Source organism: Hemitrygon akajei, chromosome 14 (genome assembly GCF_048418815.1).
Source record: "Hemitrygon akajei chromosome 14, sHemAka1.3, whole genome shotgun sequence".
NCBI lineage: Eukaryota > Metazoa > Chordata > Chondrichthyes > Myliobatiformes > Dasyatidae > Hemitrygon > Hemitrygon akajei.
In genome coordinates, this window is record NC_133137.1 from 37,109,191 (window position 1) to 37,136,536 (window position 27,346).

Consider the following 27,346-nt stretch of genomic DNA (forward strand, 5'->3'; position numbering starts at 1 on the left):
TGCAAGGTTTCGATCTTTCCCTCCCCCATGCTACTCATGCCACCTATCATTTACCTTGGGCTCATATCCTTGCCGTCTCATCAGCTCAGCTTCACGTTGAAGCAACTCTTCATTCTCCCTCTCTGCGAGCCTTTCCTCATTCTCCTCTTCCTGTTGTCGTTGCAACTCTTTCAACTCCTTCCTCCTTCGTTCTTCAACCTGCATTCGGGAGAAAAGTCAGGAATATCTGCATTCATCAGAGTATTAACTAGTATACTGCTTTTATTTATCAGTAAGTTGATACTTGTTTTATATTTGCCACCACACTACATGGTATAATTCTAACTGTACACTCAGTGGCCACTTTATTAGGTACACCTGTTCATTAATACAAATATCGAATCAGCCAATCATGTGGCAGCAACTCAATGCCAACATGGTTATGCCACCCACTGGATGTTTTTGCTTTTCACACCATTCTCTGTAAACTCTAGAGACTGTTGTGTGTGAAAATCCCAGGGGATCAGCAGTTTCTGAGATACTCAAAACCAGCCTACCTGGCACCAACAATCACTTCATGGTCACTCAGATCAAACTTCTTCTCCATTACGATGTTTGGTCTGAACCACTGCACCTCTTGATCATGTCTACATACTTTTGAGTTGCTGTCTCATGATTGACTGATCAGATATTTGCTTTAACAAGCAGGTGCACAGCTGTACCTAATAAAGTGGCAATGAGTGCATGTGTGGAATGCTTTGGAATTCTCTTTAATCCCACTTGCTAAGGATTTTTCATGGCGTCTCTTGGCTTTCCTAGTTCCCTTCTTAAATTTCTTTCTGGCTTTTTTATAATCAAGTGGCCTGTTAATTTTAGCATACGCTTCATTTTTCTTCTTCACTAATTTCACCACCTCTCTCAACAACCAAAGTTCCCTTCCCTTGCCATCCTTACTGGAACATACCTGTCCTATACTCTGTGCAGCTGGATTTTAAACTCTCTCCACGTCAGCTATGGACTGGTCTAAACACACCTTCTTCTAATAACTCTTCCTTAGTTCCTGCCTTATACGCTCATAATTTGCCCTGGTCCAATTAATATTCTCTTCCAAGGTCCATACTTATCCTAATTATTAACAGTCGTAGGAGTTGTGTTCACTATTCCCTAATTGTTCTTGTCTAAAACTCTTGTCTACGAAGATCTCAGCATCCCAGGTGAGCCCAAGTATACTCAACTCCAGTTCCAGTTCCTTCACACATTGTCTGCAGCATCCTACAATTCCTACATGAAGTGCAAATTTTCCCATACTTACTGTATTACTTGCAATACTTTCCATTCCATCTTTTCTTCTTTCTCCTGCCAAGGAGAATGCTTTTTTCACAAGCCAGTATTGGGAAAGAATTAGAATGAACCTAAACCTTGTCACAACTGGAGCAGTGTTTTTCTCTAAAACCTTGCCACAACTGGAGCAGTGCTTTTCTCTAAAACCTTGCCACAACTGGAGCAGTGCTTTTCTCTAAAACCTTGCCACAACTGGAGCAGTGCTTTTCTCTAAAACCTTGCCACAACTGGAGCAGTGCTTTTCTCTAAAACCTTGCCACAACTGGAGCAGTGCTTTTCTCTAAAACCTTACCACAACTGGAGCAGTGCTTTTCTCCATTTAACTCACAGAAGCCAACATTGCATTGTTGATCCTGAAAGGAAATCAGTTAACATCAGTGACCACATGAACAAGCTGTCTGGAGAAGTCTTGGTTATCTGATGTTTGGGAATGGTACATTAATGAATGTACATTGCTACAGTGTAAAGAAGGACAAGAAATGAAGTGATTCAGGCCTCTATGTCAATCACTTGTTCTTTGGAACAAACCTGAGCTTCTAGCTCCTGTTTGCGGGCTGTTTTTACTTCCTCCTCTTCCTCTTTCTTACGCTTTGTCATTTCTTTTACTTCCTCGAGTTCTTGAATAAGTCTCTCCCGAAGCTGCACAGATTCTTCCTGAGCGCGTCGATTCAGCTCGATTCTCTCCAGGACTTGCTGCTGACGACCTACAAGTACCTGACAAAGGAGGAGGTCACTTTAAATACTGCTTGTACCACTGCCAAAAGCAATTTAATGTAAACTGTGCTGAACAATCAGAGGATTCATTTTTGTTTCATTCATTCATTATGTGCGTTGTCAAATGACAATCATGATCTTTCCACAACTTGGTAAATTTTACTACTGAAGTGGCTTGCCATTGCCTTCTTTGGGGCAATGTCTTTACAAGATGGGTGACCCCGGCCTTTATCAATACCCTTCAGAGATTGTCTGTCTGGTGTCAGTTGTCACATAACCACCAGCTGCTCATACCACCATTCACCACCTGCTCCCATGGCTTCAAATGACCCTGATTTTGGTGGGGGGGGGGCACCATGCAGGTAGTACACATTGCCCAAAGGTGACCTGCAGGCTAGTGGAGGCAAGGAGTGTCTTACACCTCCTTTGGTAAAGACATACAGTATCTCCACCCTGCCATTTATTTGACCATAAATTCACATGAGCAGCAGAATTGCTTAACAGTAATATTTTTGTATTTCAGAATGCAGCTCTGAATTACTTTCAAGTCTTTTGTTCCCTACGAAGTCCAAAGCAATTTTTGACGTCCTCCTTTTGTATGAAAGTCACAAGAGCAGGAAAATGTTGTATTAGGACTGTGATTGATAGAGAATTCAGTTTATTTATTGTGGTGAAGATCTTATTTTTGCATCCTGTGTAGCTTTAAGTAAGCTGAGTAAAAACTCAGTCTTTTATTCTTTAAAGAAAATTTATCTCATTAGAAGATCTTTGAAATAAACTCTACAGATTGCTGATGGAGTGGCTTTACACTATTACCAGCCACTTACACCAGTTCATGAATGTTTATCAATCAGCTTTTAAGGGACAAAATAACTCAACAGAATTAGTGACTAACAGTGTGACCCCCACATTTTTTTTAAAAAAAAGAGCAATATGCTACCACAAAACTGTACTTTGATAAGAAACTCAGTGAAGAATCCCTGCCCCAACAGTAATCTTAGGTGATGATCACCATTTTTTGAAATCAGAATATTACCAGTTTTCTGTATTGCTAGCATGTCATGTATGATTCTAGTTCATAAGCATGAGAGACATCCTTCCAGCCCATTTCAAGCATAGTTCCGGGAGGGATGTCTTTTGGACAATACCTGCCTTCTCACTTCACCTGCTAGAGATGGTATTACTGAGAATAGTAATGGTAAATTAAGGGTGCACATTGACCTACATTGCTCTGTCTCAAAGTATCAACGAAAAGCCACTCAGCATAAAATATTAATTTTGTAGAGGTCAATGTTTATGAAAAAGTGGGCAAGTCTTAGAACATTCTTTGTAGATGGAACATTGGGAAGCTGACTAAATACATTTTAAGATACAATATCTACATACTTAACAATTTTAAAATAATTAACCTCTAGAAAAATAACGGTAGAAAATTACTTTCTTACCTCTTGCATTAAACGCATTCTTGCTTGTCTTTCCCTCTCCCACTCCTCCTCTCGTTTTTCCCACATACGTTGGGCCTCCTCCCTGTAATGAAAGGATTGTTTTTTACCCTTAGATTAAAAAGCTCACGGTGCATCCTATATTTTAGTTTGCTGTTACATTCATAGACTACAATACATGGATGGCCATGAATAGTTGCATTCAAAAGAATAAATTTGAACATTTAACCCTAACTCTAATTCATCAATACAAATATAGCTGTTGTGCATTCCATTTGACTTGTTTAGTACTCTCAAATCAAGACAGAATTAAATAAATTGTAGTCCATGAAAGCTGGTAAAAGTTCTTTTCTCAATACTATTGGGTCAGATCACACTGAATTAAAGCCATTGCCCAAACTCACTATCCAGAAAGCCCACCACATTAATCATGCCCTGACATCCATAAGTCCTCCTGCAAAACAAAGCAATGACTACACCTTGTGTAGTGTATCCCGATTTTGACCCCAAATACCCTAGTAGCTTCTCTTGAAAGCTCACTGTGTCAAAGGCCTTTCAACCATTTAAGTCTGATTAGCGAAACTAGAAAAAAACAGTTCAATGGGCTGATTAAATAAAAAAATATCTAATACATTTTGTTAAAATACTTAATTGGAAATTAACTAATAAGAAATAAAGTCAAGTAAGTAAACCATTACTTACATTTTTAACAAACAAATAGTAACAGAATAAAACAGGGGAACATTTAGTCCCTCAGCTCACATGGACTTTGCAAGTAATCTCCCTTCTTCAATATATAGATGCAGAAGTCAAAGACATGATGGACAACAAGCAGAAACATGATCAGCTCATTCAGTCATCAAAACAAGGCCTTTATTTCTTCCATGGGAAAATACTCATTTCACAAAATTGAAGAGTTTGATCTGGAGGAATACTATGCAATAAGACTCTGCAATGTCAAGAAAGACTCAACATTTTCTCATTACTTTCTATAAAATCCCACAGAAACAATGGCAATTGGTACATCAACCATAAAATGATTAATTAAATAAAAATGCCAATTTGTAATTGAGCACCAGTGATCAACTTGCAAGCAAAAAATTGAAGAACACTAATCTTAAGCAGACTTGCAGAAGGTCTGCCATACCTGCTCAGGTTGTTCCAATGATATGGTCACAAATAACATCTGTGCTCCTAGATTTAGGGAAGCACAACGTAATGGATGCTTCTGTCTCTCTGCAGTAGAATTCTTTGCTGACCAAATAACAGGAGCATAATAAGTAATCAGGGACTGACCTAAAGATGGTGTCCAATTCTGCCTCCCGCTCCCTTTCCAACTGGAGCTGCTCCTCAATGACTTTTTTCATCCAGGCTGCATCAGCTATAGCTCGTTCTTTCCTCGCTGACTGCAGTTTTTGGTCTACCTCTTCTTTTTCAATGAGGGATGCAAGAAGTTGGCGATCCATCTCCTATGAATTAAAAGTGGTACACAATAAAAAGTCAATTCAACAACAAGAAATGCAAGCAAAGGATCCAAATAATGTTACAAAAATCCATAAAGGGTACCGAGTTTGATTGCATCAAGAGTACTTGTAATATTCTGTCAATGATAACAGAAACACCCAACAATACAATGATACATTATCACCTATAGACCAACAATCAAATTAACAACAGACAGCATTTTGAAATTATTTTGATAGGTAGTATTTCCTTGCTAGACTATCGAGTGTTTGAACTATTTTTTCTGTCTGTCTGTAAAACAGGTATGGATGACAATTGATTCTTGAATAATCATTGTTTCAGTTGATCTAAAGGTAACCCACAAGCATGAAAATTAGCTCTGCTGAACAAAAAAATGGACAATAATTGATGGAATGCACATGAACTCTATTAGTTTACATAGAACATAGAATAGTACAGCGCATTACAGGCCCTTCGGCTCACAATATTGTGCCGACCCTCAAACCCTGCCTCCCATATAACCCCCCACCTTAAATTTCTCCATATACCTGTCTAGTCGTCTCTTAAACTTCACTAGTGTACCTGCCTCCACCACTGACTCAGGCAGTGCATTCCACACACCAATCACTCTGAGTAAAAAAACTTTCCTCTAATATCCCCATTGAACTTCCCTCCCCTTACCTTAAAGCCATGTCCTCTTGTACTGAGCAGTGGTGCCCTGGGGAAGAGGTGCTGGCTGTCCACTCTGTCTATTCCTCTTAATATCTTGTACACCTCTATCATGTCTCCTCTCATCCTCCTTCTCTCCAAAGAGTAAAGCCTTAGCTCCCTTAATCTCTGATCATAATCCATACTCTCTAAACCAGGCAGTATCCTGGCAAATCTCCTCTGTACCCTTTCCAATGCTTCCACATCTGGAGTGAAGTTTTGCACCTATAAATTCTTACATAAAGTCTCCATATTAGCCATATCACTGAGTTGCCTTGGATAAAGGCAATGTACTGTCACTGATAAGAACAGTACCCTAACTGTCTCAGTATGACTAGTTACAGAGATGATGCATTTGCCTCTTGGCCCCTCTCATTCAAGATACATTCAAAGACACTGGAAAAAGAAATGATAACTAGAATTTCAAGAAGTAAAATAAAACAGTTGCTAAGTACTCTCAGTGTTTAACCAAAGTATTTTGCAGCTGGATTACTAAATGAACAATTGTTCCTCCTTAATACAATCTATTTTTAAGCTAGACAGTTCCATATAACTCAAAAGCTCTTCCTGAATTTGCAGTTACATTTCCTGAAACTGTAAAAGTAAACTAAGGTTTAGTTTGGTCTTTGCTTTGCAACTTTCAACTATTAATAATAATTTCGCTCAAACTTTTGAACAAGTGACATGCTTACTAATTAGCAATAGAAGACACCATTCAAGACTATTCCCACTATTCATACAAGATTCTTAAATTAAACCTTCAAACTCTTCAAACAACTCAACACCAGAGGCATTACCAATTCTTCCTGAATTTGCTGAGCCCGCCTCCTCATCTGGGTCTTGTATTGTCGATTCAGTATCCGGCTGCAAAGATGAACACAGCCAGTTAGCATGTGGAAGTAGTTTCTGTGGATAGTTTATTGACTAAATCTAAACAAAAAGGAAAAACTGCTTCAACTCAATCCCTGGATATGCCCTCTCCCACTGGCAAGATAGACAGTCAGAGGTGTGTCACAGTGGGGTTGACTACAGGAATAAGGAAGTCTAATCAGGATTGTGCAAGCCCTGGTGAGACCACACCTGGAATGGTGTGTTTGAGCCTGTGATCGTTTACTGAGGCTGTTTCTTTAAAAGTGCCTGAGTGAGGTGGGACTATCACAGGCTGACACTGCTGACTGTGGACTTAATCACAGAAAGAGAGGGGGCGGAGAGAGAGGGGGGATGGGGTGGGGGGGAGAGAGGGGGAGAGACGGGGAAGTCGGGAGCTTCAGTTTGTCGCAGCTGAGGCTTGGAACTCTCCAATGCCCACAAGGGTGGGTTAATCATCGGTACACAGTGCATAAGGGACAAATGACTGTCGCTTTGTATAATCCATAGGAGTGGATTTTGGAATATCCTGTGGGACTACTTGTGCAACCCTTGCCTGGGTATGTTGTGTGGTAACCACTCAAAGACTATATTCCTGTGACAGGTTGTTTTTGGTGATAATTCATACATGGGATTTGGAACGACCCGACCAACAAGATCTTCGACGACTGTTACTTTGTTTACCGGACGTGGAACCTGTGGAATACTTAGTACTTATCTTCTCTCTCCATTACAACGTGGATTACAAATATCTCTCTCCCGTCATTTATTACACGGATGACTGAACTTTCCCACTTTACCATCTCAAGACTCTAAGCTTTGTTCCCCCATGCACGATAGTTTGGGAGCTATATTTACACACATATATACACTAACACTGTTAACTTTCGTTTATTTTGATTAAGTTACTATATTATAAGTAGATACTAATAAAGATAGTGGCTTTAACATTAAAACCAGACTCGGTGTGAAATCTCTTGCTGCTGATTTGTTTCTAAAACGTTACAGCTCGTAACAGGTCTCTATACCCAGGGACATAGAGGGAGCACAGTGAACGTTCATTAGAATGAATCCAGGGATTGAGGGTTTCCCATCTGAGGAGAGATTCAATGAGTATTCTCAACAGCCTTGAAAATCAATTGGAGATCTCATCAAATCAGACACAATTCTTAAAATGCTTGACAGTTTAGATGAGGAGAGAATATTTTCTGTAATATACAAGTCAGAAACTGGGTGTACAGTTTGGAATAAGAGTAGGCGGTTTAGGACAAAGATGAGGAGAAATATTTTCACTCAGAAGGCCTTCACGTCAAAGTGAGTGTGGTTGGACCACAATAGGCATCAGATTCATGTCAAGTCAAATATGAAAGAAATTAAAAGTCCTTGGGGTCAGGTCAGATTGATCCAGTTCTTTCCAAATATATATAACATGTTGTTTTAATTTGTAAAATCATCATGGCCATAGTTTAAATGCCAGATGGCATTCTCTATGTCATGTGCAGGCAGGGACCTTGTGCACTGGAAGACAACGTTAAAAGGTACTGAGGCTGGGAGAAAGCCTTGAAATAGGCAGACAGCAAAATAGGAAGCCAAGGGCAGAACTCTTAGAGCAACCCACACAAAGCTACAGAAGAGATGGAGTCCTGAGACAGAGAAAAAGTCCTTCTCTCCATTGTCTGGCTAGCTGACCCAAGCCCAGCAGGGGCTGATCATGTGTCACATCAGGTCAGGTAGGATTTTAATTCTGTATGCAAGCAGGACTCTTCATGTGCAATATAATACAAGTGAAGTCGATGCAATTTCACACTTAGATACCGAAACTGACCTCCACTGACTAAAGTCATACCTTTGTGATTACTGGAGATCGAATGGAACTCACTACAGCAATTCCTCAGGACAATGTACTAGGCCCAAACAACTTCAACATTTTTTCCATTACATGATGCCACAGCATCAAAGTTAATGAAGCAGCCCACAAACACATTCGGTGAGATACAGAAAACATTCAGGCAATTCAATAATCTGCAGGTAATCAAGTGTCGCACAAATAACAGGCAATGACAATACCCAACTAGTGAGGGTCGAAACATCTCTATACAGTGTTATTATCTCAGGTCATTAACACCCCAAGGCCACCACTGAGAAAAACGCAACCTGTTCAGCCAGGTCAATTCTGAAGTACGAGAGGAGATCAAAAGTTAGGTGTCAATTCCCAACTTCTAAATCCTTACTGCTTTACAAAGCTCATCACAAATGTGATACAAAATTCTCCACTTGGTTAAATGAGTGCAACTCCATTGGAAGACCATCCAAAACAAAGCATCCACTTAACCAGCAACTCATTGATAAACTAAGCATTCACTCCCTCCAACACTTGGGCAGTGTTTATCAAAAGTAGCCTGCTACAATAACAATCCCCAACACAAAGGAGGCCAGGGATAGCAAGCACATAGTAGCACCACAACTTGAAGTTACACATCAACCCAACTTGAAAATATACTGAAAATTTCGCAGAAAGTTACACTTGGGAAAAGATGTGTGCGGGGGGGGGGGTGTAAAGAGGGGCATGAATGCAGGAATATGACAAGAAACCATATGGTGGCAAAAGCCTTGAATTAAAATATATAAGTGGGACTGGATGCTTTTAGTTTCAAAAGCATAGTAACATTACAGCATCTTCTTTATGTAAATAGTTACTGTTACGAGAATAGCTATCTGTTACCATTCAAGCATGGTTATTTTTATTTTACAATGGCCATTTTGTTATTTCATGAAACATCTGTTAAAATTCGAACGATCACACTGCAACAGCATAATATAGAAAAATACACAATAATATCATAATGGTGCATCGGAACACTGAAGAAACTTTTAAATATGATGAAAGATTTAAAAAGTAAACATTGTATAAAATTAGAACATTAATTGCTGATTTGAGATTGCTAATAGACAATGGGAGAAGGCTGAATTTCTCAGAGGCCAAACATTTTACTTCCGCTTTCCATTCCCGTTCCGACAAGCCGGTCCATGGCCTTTTCTTGTGCCAAGAAGAGATAACCCTCAGGGTGGAGGAGCAACACCTTATATTCTGTCTGGGTAGCCTCCAATCTGATGGCATGAACATCAATTTCTCCTTCTGATAAAAAACATTTTCCCTCCCCCTTCCCTCTTCCTTTATTCCCCACTCTCGCCTCTTAGCTCTTCTCACCTGCCCACCACCTCCCCCTCGGACCTCTCCTCCTTCCCTTTCTCCCCTGATCCACTCTACTCTCCTGTCAGATTCCTTCCTCTCCAGCCCTTTATCTTTCCCACTCACCTGGTTTCACCTATCATATAGTAAACAAAAAGTACACTGCAGATGTTATGGTCAAAGCAACATGTACAACAAGCTGGAGGAACTCAGCAGGTTGGGCAGCATCCGTGGGAATCAGCAGTCAACGTTTCGGGCTTGTTTCCGCAGATGCTGCCTGACTTGCTGAGTTCCTCCAGCATGTTGTACATATTGCCTTCACCTATCATATTCTACCTATCCACCTTCCCCTCACCTCACCTTTTTATTCTGGCATCTTCCTTCTTCCTTTCCAGTTCCAATGAAGGGTCTCAGTCTGAAACATCAACTGTTTATTCATTTCCATAGATGCTGCCTGACCTGCTGAGGTCCTCCAGCATTTTGTGTGTGTTGCTTTGGATTTCCAGCATCCGCAGACTTACCTGTGTTGATGATTAACTAAATATTATTGGATGGGGGTGAGGAGAGCAGGGAAGTCACTATGTGTAAAGTAATAGTTGCAGCATTGGAATTGCCTCATTTCAATTTAACTGCTTACTGAAGACTAGACAATATTTTCCAAATAAATTCTCCCTACCATCCTCATACATTATTTCTTGGCCATTTAGGCTTCATTATATTCTTTTGTGTGAACCTACATAACATAAAATTGGAAAAGGCTCTTCAGTCTAAAGGTCAGTGCTGAGCACGATGCAAAATTTAGCTAATCCTTTGCACATGATGCATATCCCTCCAATCTATCATGTGCCTATCTAAAAGCCTCTTGAAAGCCACTATCATATCTGCTTCCATTATCACCTGCAGCACTAGCATCTCAACTCTATATTAAAAAAACTTGCCTCGCACATCCCCTTAACTTTCCTCCTTTTACCTTTAAGCTCTGCACTCAAATATTCAACATTTCTCCCCTGGGGAAAAGGATCTGGCTGTCGATTCTATCTATGCCTCTCAGTTTTATAAACTTCTATAATCCATATTGAAACTTATGAGACAGTGCAACTCAAATCATCTTATGAGGAAAGGTTGAGCGAGCTAGGGCTTTTCTCTTTGCAGCAAATTAAATTAAAGAGGACCACAAGCTTTGTTTACTACTTACCCCAACTCAGATTTCTTTCGCCGTTGTTCTAATTGTTTCCTTTGCTCCTCCAGCTCCTCCAACTCCCATTGCTGTTTCAATAATCTCTCCTGTTCCAGCTTGAGTTTCTTTGCCTATAGATAATAAAAGAACCCTATATTAAAGCAGAACTGTGCAAATACCCAGTGAGGACACCCGCAGAAAAGGTAAATACTGTATATTGAAACAATGACCTTTTCAAACAAAGGTTTCAACTCACTGAAAGCTCTACTACTCTTGAGATGCTGAGGTTAACTCATGAAGTTGGAGTTAATTCCTTAAACATGACCCAGATAATCCGACTAGGGATGAACATCAATTCAGTTACCCTGTACATTTCAATAAGATCACTTCTCTTCTTGTTTACTTGATTTCTCCTCAAATGACAAAATGGTCATCCTCAGAATTAATCTGGTAAACCTTTACTGCAGTCCCTCTATGCAATTATATTGATGTTGGGTTGGAGATACATCTCTACCAAAGGAGTTGTAAGGCACTCCTTTACTCCATTAGTCTGCAGGTCATGCTTGGGCAAGGTGTAGCGCCTGCTTAGCCCCCTGATCAGGGTCATGAGAAGCCATGGGAGCAATTGGTGGATGGTCACATGAGAAGCTGGTGCATATCACAAGTCCTAGTTATGCAACCACTGACGTCAGGCGGACAATCTCTGAAGAATATTGATAATGGGTTGGTGGGGGGGGGGGGTCACCTGTCTTATAAGGACATTGTCTAGAAGGTGGCAATGGCAAACAACTTCTGTAGAAAAATTTGCCAAGAACAACCATGGTCATGAAAAGACCATGATCGCCCACATCATATGAGGCAGCACATAATGACTGAACTTAGAATAGAGTGTGTCATGCAGGTGAGAAACTCCTAGAAAATTCAGCAGTCTAATGAACAAGGAGGCAATTAAAAGAGAGAGTATGGCGCAAGCTGAGACACGAGCTGGGAAGTCACCATGGTTACAGCTGAGTGGTTGAGTTAACGGACGGCTGGAATTTAGAATGGATTATAAAAAGTTGAGGCTGTTGGTCTGATAAGGACAGAGGAGACATGACACGGGAGAATTGCGGAAGCTACCCAAGAAATCACTGGTGGAGTTTAAAACCAGCACGAACGAGGGTGAAGGCCACAGACCGATTAATTTCGACCCGTGATTACCAGTGCGGGTAAGAGCTTGCCTTTGGGGGTCTGGTGGTGGTGAACCCATGCCGTGGGTTAGTAGACCGTTCCCTAGAAGGGGCTCTGTCCATCTGTGTCTGTGTGGGGTTCATACGAAGTGACTCTAAAGACTTTGGAAGCAAGAACAACTAAAGCTGCCAACTTAAACATCAACTCAATTAACTCTGTCTCTCTCCATCAATTCAACTTGACGCAACACAAAGTGAACTGAACTGCTTAAACTTACCTGACACCGTAAGACTGATATCTACCTCCGGGACTACTATCTTTGTATCCACACACACACACACACCAAAGAAACTGACCAAAGATAAGTTTTCCAGTTTTACCTGTTACTACTGCAGGAAGCCTGGCCATGTGGCGTCTAACTGTCTTATTCGGAAGAAAGAAATGGGAAAGGAGAAGGGGAAAACCCCCAACACGTGTGCGCCGGCGGCTGAGACCACATGAAAGAAGGTGGGGTCCAGCCGAGTTCAGGAAGGGATTGAGTGGTTTATTATCAAGGGTTTTGTGTCTGTGAAGGAGGGCTCACCCCTAGTTCCAGTGAGAATCTGGCGCGATACTAGAGCCTTTCAGTCACTGATATTAAGTGACGTCTTAGAATTTGGTGACGAGACAAAAACGGACCAAGTGAATATTCTGGAAGGTATTGGCAAGGAAACAGAGGTCGCGCCTTTGCACAAAATAATTTTGAAATGTGACTTAGTGTCTGGACCAGTTGAGATAGGGATACAACCTAAATTACTGTTAGCTAATGTGGACGTCTTGTTGGGAAATGACCTGGCAGGAAAAGATGTATACTCAGGGTTACAGCTAACAAGACGGCCTGCTGTTAGTGAGACAAGCGCAGACAGTGAACTTTATCCCGCATGCGCGGTCACAAGAAACATGACAATGAAGGCTGCAGAAGTGAAGCGATCTGGACGGGAGGGGTCAGGTGCCCATGATAGCAAAGACAGGGGTACGGATCCTACTGACTTATATGAAACTTTTCTACCGTCCGTGTTCGACCAGGACTCAGGTAGTGAGGTGGATAAGAGGGGTTTGTCATTGTCCAGGCAGAAGCTTATGGAAGAGCAGGATAGGGATCCTGAGACAGCAGTTTTAAAAGAGACAGCTCTTTCTGAGGATGAAATTCAGAGGGAGTCAATGGGTTACTATCTGAAGGACGGGGTATTAATGAGGAAGTGGAGACCATCGACAGTACCTGCGGATGAGGATTGGGCTGTGGTGCACCAAGTGGTGGTTCCGAAGGGTTACCGTACAGAAATTTTAAAGATGGCTCATACAATGCCTTTAGGGGGACATCTTGGAGTTAAAAAGACAGGGCACAAGATTATGAAAGAATTTCATTGGCCGGGTATAAGAAAGGATGTGGCGGTTTTTTGTAAAACCTGTCGCACATGTTAAGTGGTAGGGAAACCGAATCAGACTATCCCAAAGGCGCTACTTCGCTCCATACCAGCTTTTGGCGAACCTTTCTCCAGGGTCATTGTGGATTGTGTTGGCCCACTGCCAAAGACTGCAGGTGGCCACCAATACTTGTTAACCATTATGTGCGCTGCCTCTAGGTTCCCAGAAGCAATACCCCTCAGGAATCTAAAGGCTAAAGCAGTGGTGAAGGCACTTATTAAGTTCCTCATGTTAGTGGGTCTGCCCAAGGAGATACAATCAGATCAGGGCAGTAATTTTACATCAGGTGTATTTCAATAGATAGTTATGGAACTGGGAGCGAAACAAGTTTTGTCCACGGCATACCATCCCCAATCCCAGGGAGCAATAGAGAGGTTTCACTCTACTCTCAAAACCAAGATTAAAACGTGCTGTATGGAAAATGAAAAACATTGGGATGAGAGTATACCTTTACTCCTATTTGCAATAAGTGATTCGATCCAGGAATCATTGGGGTTCAGTTTGTTTGAGCTCGTGTTCGGTCATAGGCCTCAAGGACCCTTGACCTTACTGAGAGAGCAATGGTCTCAGAGGAAGTGTGAATTGGGTGAATTGGGTTATTGGATTATGTCTTAGAGTTTCAAGACAGGCTGAGCAGGGCTTGTGACCTTGCGAAACAAAATCTCCACGACTCCCAGGCTGATATGAAGCGCTGGTATGACAGACAGGCGAGGGAGCGAAGCTATGAGGTTGGAGATAAGGTTTTGGTTTTGTTTCCCTTGGAGAATAATCCTCTCCAGGCTCAATTTAGTGGACCTTACGAAATAATGAGGAAAATTGATGAGCTGAACTATGTTATCAGGACACCTGGTAGAAGGAAGGCCACTCAATTAGTGCACGTGAATCGAATCAAACCTTATTTTGACTCTAAATCCGTATCAGTTGGGGTCATGACCAAACAAGACCCAGCTGCAAAGACTAGCTCAGAGATAACGGGGGAGTGTAATGAGCAGTGTCTGGTTTCAGCTCGACTCCAGAATGCTGGTGTTTTGGAGAACATAGACAGTAAAATTAACCACTTGGAACCAAAGCAACAACAACAAAGGAGCTAATTGGCGAACATTCCGATCTATTCCCAGATACAGTGTACTATAGCTACACATCATGTCATTGTGGGACAGGCTGATCCAGTGAAACAGCACCCCTACAGCATGAATTTAGAACGTAGTAAAGTAGGGGAACAGGAAATCGAATATATGTTGGCCAATGGTATTCTCAGGCCATCCACCTCTGCGTGGGCTTCTCCGTGCGTGATAGTTCCCAAGCCCGATGGGACAATGAGATTTTGTACAGATTATAGAAGGGTCAATGCAATAACCAAAACAGATGCACACCCTATTCCCAGAATAGATGACTGCATTGATTGGGTGGGGAAGGCTAAGTACCTAACAAAAATTGACCTGCTAAAAGGGTACTGGTGCGTTCCCTTAACCGATAGGGCTTGAGAGATATCGGCATTCGTCACCCCCTCGGGGTTGTACAAGTATAATGTGATGCCTTTTGGGATGAAAAATGCCCCTGGGACATTCCAACGTATGATAAACTCTGTGATTCAAGGCTTGAAGAATACTGGGGCATATATTGACGATTTAGTAGTATGGAACGACATGTGGGAGGAACACATTGTAACAGTAGAGAAACTATTTGACCGGCTCTCTAAAGCTAACCTGACAGTGAACCTTGCCAAGAGTGAGTTTGGTCACGCCAGGGTCACATATCTTGGTTACGTGGTGAGCCAGGGTCAACTGACTCCTGTGAAAGGGAAAGTTCAAGCTATCGCTGATGTATCCATTCCAACGGGTAAGAAAGCCTGGAGAAGGTTTTTAGATATGGTGGGGTATTATCGAAAATTTTGCAAGAACTTTGTGGATATTGCCCTTCCACTAACAAAACTGTTGAGAAAGAGTGAACAGTTTGTGTGGGATGAGCATTGCCAAAAGGCGTTTGAACGGTTAAAGGGTATCTTGTGTCACCATCCAGTGCTAAAGGCACTGGACTTCACTAAGCTGTTCTCGCTAGCGACGGACGTTAGCGATGAAGCTGCAGGGGCAGTGCTATTACAGGGGGGAGATGATGGTATTGAACATCCGGTGGCATACTTTTCCAAAAAGTTTAATGTGCACCAGAAAGATTACTCAACAATAGAAAAAGAATTGCTGTCCATCATTTTTGCATTACAACATTTTGAGATTTACGTCAGTGCCGCACAAAAGCCGCTAGTGGTGTACATTGACCACAACCCTTTGGTGTTTTTAGATAAAATTAAAGATCGAAATCGGCGTTTATTCAACTGGAGCCTGTGTTTACAGCAGTTTGATATTGTGATAAGATACTTAAGGGGTACGGACAATGTCATTGTGGATTGCCTATCCCGCTGTTAAAAAAAAATGTGTAAATGCTAAATGTACACTTTGTGAAGTAGAATGTAGTGCTTGGTGTGTAGAATCTGTGAGTGAGAAAAATTTTGCTCAAAGATCAAAATTTTCCCAAAAGGGGGAAGGTGTCACACAGGTGAGAAACTGCTAGAAAATTCAGCAGTCTAATGAACAAGGAGGCAATTAAAAGACAGAGAGGACTCTGTCTTGGTTTTGATAACACTTTTAATTGTGACCTTGAGAGAGAGAGTACAGCACCAGCTGAGATACAAGCTGGGAATTCACCATGGTAACAGCTCAGAGCAGTTGAGTTAACGGACGGCTGGAATTTCGAATGGATTATAAAAAGTTGAAGCTGTTGGTCTGATAACGGCAGAGGAGACACGGCAGGGGAGAATTGCAGAAGCTACCCGAGAAACCACTGGTGGTGTTCAAGACCACCATGAGGGTGGAGGCCACAGACCGATTAAATTCGACCCATGATTACCAGTGCGGGTAAGAGCTTGCCTGTGGGGGTCTGCTGGTGGTGAACCCGTGCTGTGGGTTAGTAGACCATTCCCTAGAAGGGGCTCTGTCTATCTGTGTCTGTGTGGGGTTCACACGAAGTGACTCTAAAGACTTTGGAAGCAAGAACAACTAAATCTGTCAACGTAAACATCAACTCAATTAACTCTCTCTCTCTCTCTCTCCATCAATTCAACTCGACGCAACACCAAGAGAACTGAACTGCTTAAACTTACCTGACAGCATAAGACTGATATCTACCTCCGGGACTATTATCTTTGTATCCACACACACACTCATTTATGGAGATATATAAAATAGTTTATAACCTGTATCGTATTATCTGGTTTTAAAAGGATAATACAAAAGGATATGAGTACAGGAGCAGGGAGGTTCTACTGCAGTTGTGTAAGGCCTTGGTGAGTACTGTGTGCAGTTTTGGTCCCCTAATCTGAGGAAAGACATTCTTGCCATAGAGGGACTACAAAGAAGGTTCACCAGATTGATTCCTGGGATGGCAGGACTTTCATATGAAGAAAGACTGGATCGACTAGGCTTATACTCACTGGAATTTAGAAGATTGAGGGGGGATCTTATTGAAACATATAAAATTCTAAAGGCTAGATGCAGGAAGATTGTTTCCGATGTTGGGGAAGTCCAGAATGAGGGGTCACAGTTTAAGGATAAAGGGGAAGCCTTTTAGGACTGAGATGAGGAAAAACTTCTTCACACAGAGAGTGGTGAATCTGTGGAATTCTCTGCCACAGGAAACAGTTGAGGCCGGTTCATTGGCTATATTTAAGAGGAATTTAGATATGGCCCTTGTGGCTAAAAGGATCAGGGGGTATGGAGAGAAAGCAGGTAGAGGGTTCTGAGTTGGATGATCAGCCATGATCATACTGAATGGCGGTGCAGGCTCGAAGGGCCAAATGGCCTACTCCTGCACCTATTATCTATGTTTCTATGTTTAATGATATTAATTCGTAGTAGTAATAAATATAGTCTTAATTTATAGTAAACCAGACTCCAGGAGTGTTCCATTTCTGCTGTTCCTTTTCAACTTGTCACGGGATTCGTGACAAGTGGAACACAGCATTCCTGTTGCAGACTCATCAGGGCTCGATAAAAGAACAAGAAGTCTCTTCTTCTGTACACAAATCTTCTGGGAATAAAGGTCGACATTTCATTTGCCTTAATTGCTTGCTAAACCTGCAAACTATCTTCCAGGAATTATGCTCAAGGACCTTCAGGTACCCCCCGAGCACTAACACCTCTCAATATCTCACTATTTTAACCAACAGTTCTTGCCACATCACCAACCAAGGTGGAAACCCCTATACTCCTCTACATCAGAGCTATCACAGTCGCCGTTAACCCGCTCAGTGGTGCCCAATATACACTTATCTCTGAATCTCATCAAAACTCAGGTGCAAATATGGGCTGAACAGCAACACCCACAAAATGCTGGAGGAACTCATCAGACCAGGCAGCATCTATGGAAAAGAGTACCGTCCATGCTTCAGGCTGAGACCCTTCATCGGAACTGGGCCTAATGAAGGATTCTGGTCCAAAATGTCACCTGTATTCTTTTTCCATAGATGCTGCCTGGCCTGCTGAGTTCCTCCAGCATTTTGTGGGTGTTGCTTGGATTTCCAGCATCTGCAAATTTTCTCATTTGTGTATGGACTGAACAGTTGAGTTCAAATGGTGAGATCAGAATGACTGCCTTAGACATTAAGGTAGCATTTAGATTGTGCCATCAAGTAGCCTCACTAGTACTGAAGTTAATAGACAAAAGGGAAAAATACTCCCAACTATTGAAATCAGAATCAGGTTTAATATCACCGGCATATTTTGTGAATTTGTTGTCCTTGTGGCAGCCGTACAATGCAATAGGTAATAGAAAAAAAACTGAATTATAGTTAAGTACACATATATTAAATAGTTAAATTAAATAAGTAATGCAAAAATAGAAATAAAATAGTTAAGAAAACCAAAATTATGTTGACCAGCCCTGTTAACTCTGTGGTAATCAATGGAAAGGAAGTAGAGGCAGTGATGGATTTTGTCTGTCTTTCTTTTTCAATATTTTTATTAATTTCTACATAGAAGAATACAGAGTTCAAAAAAATACACATTATAAAACAAAAGAAAGATATAATAATACCAAATACATTATATTTGAATCACATTAATGAACTCCTTACCCTATATTCATGTAGATTAGATTAATTTGTATGTTGAGATATGAATAATTTTTTTATATAGAAAAAAAATCTAAACCCACTACCAAAGCCTAAGTTGTTTGGTAAAGGAAAAAAAAGGAAAAAAAAACCTTATCAGATAGTGAAATCTGCCATTAACCAGCATCTGTACTTCAACAAGAAATCAAAGGTTTTGAAAATAATTCAAAAACGGTCCCCACAAATTTTGAAAATCTTGGTTAGATTCAGAAATTGAACAACAAATCTTTTCTAAATTTAAGCACGCCATAATATCCCGTAACCACAGAGCGTGATTAGGCGGAGCAACATCCTTCCATTTAAGCAAGAGCGCACTCCTAACCGTAAGAGAGATAAAAGCCAGAATGTGGAAGTCAGATGTCTTCAAAACGTATCTTTCCCTCCAACAATACCAAATAAGGTGGTCAAAGGATCAGGCTTAAAATTTACTTTAAAAAGTACAGAAAAAGTTTGGAATACTTCCTTCCAATATTTTTCAAGACTTGGACATGTCCAAAACATATGAATGAATGAAGCTTCTCCATTGTTACACGTATCACAGTAGGGAGATATATCCATTTAAAAATGAGATAGCTTATCCTTGGTCATATAAGCCCTATGGACACTTTAAATGATGGGCACATAGCGATGAAGTATTAACCAGTTTAAAAATTTCATTCCAAGTTTCTTCAGAAATTGAAGTCTGTAAATCTTTTTCCCCAAAGATTTTTGATTTTGTCTGAAGAATCATTTCTCATTCCCATCAACATATCATAAATATTGGATATTGAACCATTATAAAAAGGTTTCAAATTAAGAATTTCATCTAATAAGTTCTTATCAGGGCTTTTAGGAAATGTATATAATTGAGATAGCAGAAAGTCTCTAATTTGTAAATATATTAAAAAAGTGGGTTTTTGGTGAACTATATTTAGTTGACAGTTGTTCGAATGAAGAAAGACTTCCTCCAACAAATACTGGAAACATTTAATACCCAATCTATCCCATTGTTTAAAAACTACACCAGTCATCGAGGGCTTAAAAAATAATTGAGAAAAATGAGACTAGAAAGGGAAAATCTCAATAAACCAAAGTGTTTTCTAAATTGTATCCAGATCCTCAAGGTATGTTTAACTACCACATTTTCAGTTATTTTACTTAAAGATAAAGGAAGTGAAGATCCCAAAAGAGAGATGATAGAAAATTTATTAAGAGTTAGCTCCTAAAGAAACCCACCCCGGACAGTCCTCATGTTTAATATAACCAAAATGTAAGATTCTGTATATTAACTGCCCAATAATAAACACTAAAATTTGGTAAAGCTAAACCTCCATTCTTTTTAACTTTCTGGAGATGAACTTTATTCAGTCAATGATGTTTATTTTTCCATATGTGAGGATAAAATAGAGTCAAGAGAATCAAAAAAGGATTTAGGAATAAAGACGGATAAGGCCCGGAAGAGGTATATGAATTTAGTTAAGATATTCATTTTAATAGAATTAATTCGGCCAATCAATGATAACAAAAGAGGCAACCAATTTGATAATGTTCTTTTTACAAAACTTAATAAAGAAAGAAAACTTTCTTTAAATAGGTATTTATAATTCTTAGTAATTGTTACACTCAAATAAGTAAACTGGTTTCTTACAATTTTAAAAGGAAGATTAGTATTAGTTGATACCAAATTATTCAAAGGCAAAAGATCACTCTTATGTAGGTTCAATTTATATCCAGAAAACTGGCTAAAACAAGAGAGTAGAGAAAGTGCAGAAGGTAACGAAGTCTCAACATTGGAAATAAAAAGCAATAAGTCATCCGCATAAAGTGAAACTTTGGGGGTAGTACCCTTCTGCAAAATACCAGTGATATCACTAGATTCGCGAAAGGCAATAGCTAAGGGTTCTAAAGCCAGGTCAAAGAGCAAAGGGCTCAAAGGACAACCTTGTCTGGTTCCACGTTGAAGTTTAAATGGTTTAGAATTCTGAGAATTAGTAAGAACCCGAGCAGAAGGAGATAAATGAAGTAATTTAATCCACTGAGTAAAATTGGGCCCAAAATTAAATTTTTCTAAAATTTTAAATAAGTAGTGCCATTCAACCCAATCAAAAGCCTTCTCAACGTCTAAGGATATCACACATTCCGATATCTCCTTAGAAGGAGGATAGATAACATTTAATAACCAGTGAATATTAAAATGGGAATATTGATTTTTAATAAATCCAGTCTGATCGTCAGAAATGATAGATGGTAAGATATTTTCAATCCTATGAGCCAGAACTTTAGATAGGATTTTAGTATCAACATTAAGTAAGGAAACTGGTCTGTATGAAGAACATTCAGTTGGGTCCTTTTTCTTTTTAACGATAAGCAAAATAGCAGCTTCATAAAAAGATTGCGGCAACCTACCCAACTTAAAGAATCCAAAAAAACTGAACATAAATGAAGTATAAGCAGTGAAGAAAAAGCCTTATAAAATTCTCCAGAAAATCCATCAGAACCTGGAGCCTTCCCTGACTGCAATGAATGTACAGCCTCGGCAATTTCTTCATGAGAAATAGGTTGATCCAACTGTTTTCAGTTATCCACAGAAAGTGTAGGAATATTTAAGATTTTATCTTTCTCGGTTCAAAGATTTCTAAAGATGGTAACTGCAGCCACAAAATTAAACAGCGCTTACTTCTGTGGAGGGCAAATTTAGATAAAATGCTGAAGAGCAGAGACATAACATTCTGTCTACAAAGATCTGCATAGTCAAGTCTATGGTATTTCCAGTTGTGATATATGGCTTGTGAGAGCTGGACTATTAGTAAGGCTGAATACTAAAGTATCAATGTCTTTGAACTTGGACGCTGGAGGAAAGTGTTAACAGTTCATTGGACAGCAAGAAGATCCAACAGGTCAATACTTAAAGGAATATAGCCAGACTGCTTACTAGGAAGGTTGATTATGAGACAAAAGTTCAAATGTTTTGGCCACATCATGAGAAGACAGGATTCCTTGGAGAAGACTATCATGTTAGGTAAAACAGAAGTAAAAGGAGGAGAGGAAGGCAGAGGCTATGATGGATAGATAATATTATTCAGACCTTGTTTATAACCTTGGGGGATCTTAGAGAGGCAGTTTTCAACAAAAAGGCATGGTGTGCAGGAGTCCATGAGGTCATGAAGAGTTGACTGAACAACGAGGTAGTGTTCATGGGTTCACTGTCCATTGAGAAGTCAGATAGCAAAGGGGAAGAAGCTGCTCCTGAATCATTGAGAGTGTGCTTTCAGGATTTTGTACTTCCTTCCTGATGGTAGCAATGAAAACAAGGCACGTCCTTAATGACGGACATCGGCTTTTTGGGGCGTCGCTCCTTGAAGATGCCCTGGATACTATGGAGGCTAGTACCCATGTTCCAGCTGACTAAGTTTACAACTCTCTACAGCTTTCTTTAATCCTGTGCAGTAGCACCCCGCTGCCCCCATACCAAATGGTGATGCAACCAGTTAGAATGCTCTTCACGGTACATCTGTGGAAATTTGTGAATGCCTTTGGTGACACACCAAATCCTTCCAAACTCCAAATGAAATATAGCTGCTGCCTTGCCTTCTTCGTAGATGCATCAATTAGTTGGACCCGGAATAGATCCTCAGAGATATTGACACCCAGGAACCTGAAATTGCTCACTCTCTTTGCGGGTTCCAACGACCATGGACAGCTTCAAAGCGATTGCGCAACCACCGACTGCGACTCCAGCCTTGAACTCCAGGCCGGGTCTTCACATGCTGCGATTGTGACTCCCGTCTCCCCTTCCCCCACCACCACTCTGCAATCCCCTCTCCCTCAGATCCCATCGTCAGCTCCTGGGCCCTCAGAGGCTCCATCTTCCTCTCACCCCAACCCTTCCCTCTCCACTGACCTGACACTACCAGCCTCCCTCCCCCCTCTGATCCCATCTCTCATCCGTGCCGGGTCTTTACCATCCACTCCGACCTTCAACTCTCTGAGGCAGAGCGCTCTATCCTCAGTAAGGGCCTCAGCTTTGTCCCCCTTTGCCCACACCTCAGCGAGTTTCGCGTACGCCATGACGCTGAACTCTTCTTCCGCCGGCTCCGTCTCCGAGCTTACTTCTTTGTTGCAAAAATGCTATCCCCTTCTCACAATTCCTCCGTCTCTGCCGCATCTGCTCTCAGGATGAGGCTTTTCATTCCAGGACGAAGGAGATATCTTCCTTTTTTTAAACAAAGGGGCTTCCCTTCTTCCACCATCTACTCTGCTCTCAAAAGCATCCCTCCCATTTCCTGCACATCTGCCCTCACCCCATCCACCCGCCACCCCACTCGGGATAGGGTTCCCCTTGTCCTCACCTACCAACCCACCAGCCTCCAGGTCCAACGTATAATTCTCCGTAACATCTGCCACCTCCAACGGGATCCCACTACCAAGCACATCTTTTCCTCCCCCGCCCCTTTCTGCTTTGCGCAGGGATCGCTCCCTACGCGACTCCCTTGTCCACTCATCCCCCTCATCCCTTCCCACTGATCTCCCTCCTGGCACTTATCCTTGTAAGTGGAACAAGTGCTACACCTGCCCTTACACTTCCTCCCTTGCCACCATTCAGGGCCCCAGACAGTCCTTCCAGGTGAGGCGACACTTCACCTGTGAGTCGGCTGGTATGGTATACTGCGTCCGGTGCTCCCGGTGTGGCCTTTTATATATTGGTGAGACCCGACACAGACTGGGAGACCGTTTCGCTGAACAGCTACGCTCGGTCCGCCAGAGAAAGCAGGATCTCCCAGTGGCCACACATTTTAATTCCACGTCCCATTCCCATTCTGATATGTCTATCCATGGCCTCTTCTACTGTCAAAATGAATCCAAACTCAGGTTGGAGGAACAACACCTTATATACCGGCTGGGTAGCCTCCAACCTGATAGCATGAACATTGACTTCTCTAACTTCCGTTAATGCCCCTCCTCCCTTTCTTACCCCTCCTCCCTTTCTTACCCCATCCCTGACATATTTAGTTGTTTGCCTGTTCTCCATCTCCCTCTGGTGCTGCCCCCCCCCCCTTTCTCCCGAGGCCTGCCTTCCCATGATCCTTTCCCTTCTCCAGCTCTGTATCACTTTCGCCAATCACCTTTCCAGCTCTTAGCTTCACCCCACCCCCCTCTGGTCTTCTCCTATCATTTTGCATTTCCCCCTCCCCCCCACTACTTTCAAATCTCTTACTATCTTTGCTTTCAGTTAGTCCTGACGAAGGGTCTCAGCCCGAAACGTCGACAGTGCTTCTCCTTATAAATACTGCCTGGCCTGCTGTGTTCCACCAGCATTTTGTGTGAGTTACAGTGTACATCCATTTGTGATACTCAGTGGCGTTACCGTCAACTACACCATCAACATGTGGGGTCACAATTGCTAGAAACTCAACTGAACTGGCTACAAGACCAGTTCAGAGCCTCCTGAGACCCAAAAGCCTTTCTGTCGTCTGCAAGAGTGTGATGTAATCCACTCCACTCACAACTCCAATGATACTCAAGAAACTCAATGCCATTCAGATGAAAGTAATCAGCTTGATTGCCAACATACCATAACCATCACAATGTGCCCACGATGCATAAAATACTGCTCTTACCAAAACCACAACTACTAAAAACAAGGACAGTAGGTGCAAAGGGAGGACCACCATCAGCAAGTTGCTCTCCGAAGCACATGCCACCTTGACTTAGAAATATATCGCTGCTTCTTCACAATCCTGAAACTCCCTAGGCAAAAGTATTGTAGAGCTTGTTCGTTCGTAACATGCCGTGTCATATGACATGGGCGATCATGGTCTTTCCACGATTATGATTGTTCTTGGCAAATTTTTCTACCGAAGTGGTTTGCTATTGCCTTCTCCTGGGCAGTGTCTTTACACAGGGTCTGCAAGACATTACTTCCTACAAAGCGAAAGCCAACAGCATGAATGGCAGCGATGCTTCACTACCAAATGAACTCAATAGCTTCCATGCCTGCTTTGAAAGGGAGAACACAACTACAGCTGTGAAGATCCCTGCTGCACCTGATAACCCTGTAATCTCTGTCTCAGAGGCCGATATTAGGCTGTCTTTAAAGAGAGTGAACCCTCGTAAGGCAGAAGGTCCTGATAGAGTTGGTAAGGCTCTGAAAACCTGTGCCAACCAACTAGCGGGAGTATTCAAGGACATTTTCAACCTCTCACTGCTGCAGGCGCAAGTTCCCATTTGCTTCAAAAAGGCAACAATTAAACCAGTGCCCAAGAAGAATAATGTGAGCTGCCTTAATGACTATCGCCCGATAGCACTCACATCGAGTGATGAAATACTTTGAGAGGTTGGTCATGACTAGACTGAACTTCTGCCTCAGCAAGGACCTGGACCCATTGCAGTTTGCCTGTTGCCACAATAGGTCAATGGCAGATGCAATCTCAATGGCTCTTCACATGGCTTTAGACCACCTGGACAACACAAACACCCATGTCAGGATGTTGTTCATTGACTATAGCTCAGCATTTAATCCCATCATTCCCACAATCCTGATTGAGGAGTTGCAGAACCTGGGCCTCTGTACCTCCCTCTGCAATTGAATCCTCTTCTTCCTAACCAGAAGACCACAATCTGTGCGGATTAGTGATAACATCTCCTCCTCACTGACGATCAACAATGGCGCACCTCAGGGTGTGTGCTTAGCCCATTGCTCTGCTCTCTATATACACATGACTGTGTGGCTCGGCATAGCTCAAATACCATCTATAAAACTGCTGACGATACAACCATTGTTGGTAGAATCTCAGGTGGTGAAGAGAGGGTGTACAGGAGCAAGATATGCCAACTAGTGGAGTGGTATTGCAGCAACAACCTGGCACTCAATGTCAGTAAGACAAAAGAGCTGATTGTGGACTTCAGGAAGGGTAAGATGAAGGAACACATACCAATCCTCATAGAGGGATCAGAAGTGGAGAGAGGGAGCAGGTTCAAGTTCCTGGGTGTCAAGATCTCTGAGGATCTAACCTGGTCCCAACATATCAATGTAGTTATAAAGAAGGGAAGACAGCAGCTATACTTCATTAGAAGTATGAAGAGATTTGGCATGCCAACAAATACACCCAAAAACTTCTGTAGATGTACCGTGGAGAGCATTCTGACAGGCTGCACCACTGTCTGGTATGGAGAGGCTACTACACAGGACCAAAAGAAGATGCAGAGGGTTGTAAATCTAGTCAGCTCCATCTTGGGTACTAGCCTACAAAGTACCTAGTACATCTTCAGGGAGTGGTGTCTCAGAAAGGCAGCGTCCATTATTAAGGACCTCCAGCACCCTGGGCATGCCCTTTTCTCACTGTTACCATCAGGTAGGAGGCACACACTCAGCAATTCAGGGACAGCTTCTTCCCCTCTGCCACCTGTTTCCTAAATGGACATTGAACCCTTGTACACTACCTCACTTTTTTTAAACATACAGTATTTCATATTACAATTACGTATACTACAATTGATTGATTTATTTATTTTTTATTATCTTTTTTAAAATTTTATTTATTTTCCTCTTCTATATTATGTATTACATTGAATTGCTGCTGCTAAGTTAACACTTGGCACGTAGCCAAGTAGTTAAGGTGTTGGTCTAGTGATCTGAAGGTCACTAGTTCAAGCCTCAGCTAAGGCAGCGTGTTGTGTCTTTGAGCAAGGCACTTAACCACACATTGGTCTGCAACGACACTGGTGCCAAGCCGCATCGGCCCTTGCCCTTCCCTTGGACAACATCGGTGGTGTGGAGACGGGAGACTTGCAGCATGGGCAACTGCCGGTCTCCCATACAACCCTGCCCAGGCCTGTGCCCTGGAAACTTTCCAAGGCGCAAATCTATGGTCTCTCGGATGCCTATAAGTTAACAAATTTCACGTCACATGCCAGTGATAATAAACCTAATTCTGATAAGACGGGTGACCTCGGCTGTTATCAAGATTGTCTGTCTGGCTTCAGTGGTCGCAGTGGTTGTGACATGCACCAGCTGCTCATACGACCATCCACCACCAGCTCCTGTCACTTCATGTGACCCTGATCGGGGTGGGGGGGGGGGGGAACAGGCACTACACCTTGCACAACAGCAACCTGTGCCTCCCTTGGTAAGAGACATATCTCCACCCCGCCACCCACACCTTTTAGAGTATCCTCACCAGAAGTACATGGCAGTTCAAGCAGGTGTCTCATCAGCACATTCTCAAAGCCATTTAGCAAATGGTGGCCTTGTCAAACACAATAAATCCTGAAAAATGAATTTAAAAAAAAGACCAAAGCAAATAAATTCTTACCTCAACCTCCCGTAAACGCAGCTCTTCCATCTGCTGTTGCAGAATCTCTGCTTGCTTCAGGTCTTCCTGTCTTCTTCTCTCCTCTTGCTGCTTTATTCGCTCTAGGGCCTGCTTTCGAGCAATTTCATATTCGTTCTCCAGTCTTTTCTTCTCCTCTAACTCTGCCTCTTCTTGCTAAAGAAGAATGCAAAACCAAGACACACTATTACACCCAGCATTTATGTTTTGGCACCAGTCACAAAAAAATCTTGCTTATCCTTACAAGATCCAGCACCTCTGCAAAATTCAGATAAACAAATTTGTCAACACATAAACCTCGTTCAAGGTCCAAATTAAAATCCACCTTTATGACCAATTTTCTACACATCACTGGCTCTC

General features: G+C 41.8%; 1 protein-coding gene across 5 annotated transcripts in view; it reads right to left on the reverse strand.

The window, feature by feature from the left end:
* The window catches only part of tchp (trichoplein, keratin filament binding), a 47,336-nt gene that overhangs the window by 3,043 nt on the left and 16,947 nt on the right, over window positions 1–27,346 (reverse strand). For all 5 annotated transcript variants that reach the window (XM_073065858.1, XM_073065854.1, XM_073065855.1 and 2 more), the window contains exons 6-12: window positions 26,969–27,142; window positions 10,901–11,013; window positions 6,446–6,512; window positions 4,773–4,945; window positions 3,480–3,561; window positions 1,849–2,034; window positions 55–198 (exon numbers count right to left, since the gene is read on the reverse strand). In XM_073065858.1, the coding sequence (XP_072921959.1) occupies window positions 55–198; window positions 1,849–2,034; window positions 3,480–3,561; window positions 4,773–4,945; window positions 6,446–6,512; window positions 10,901–11,013; window positions 26,969–27,142 (939 nt within the window). The remainder of the gene's footprint in view (window positions 1–54; window positions 199–1,848; window positions 2,035–3,479; window positions 3,562–4,772; window positions 4,946–6,445; window positions 6,513–10,900; window positions 11,014–26,968; window positions 27,143–27,346) is intronic.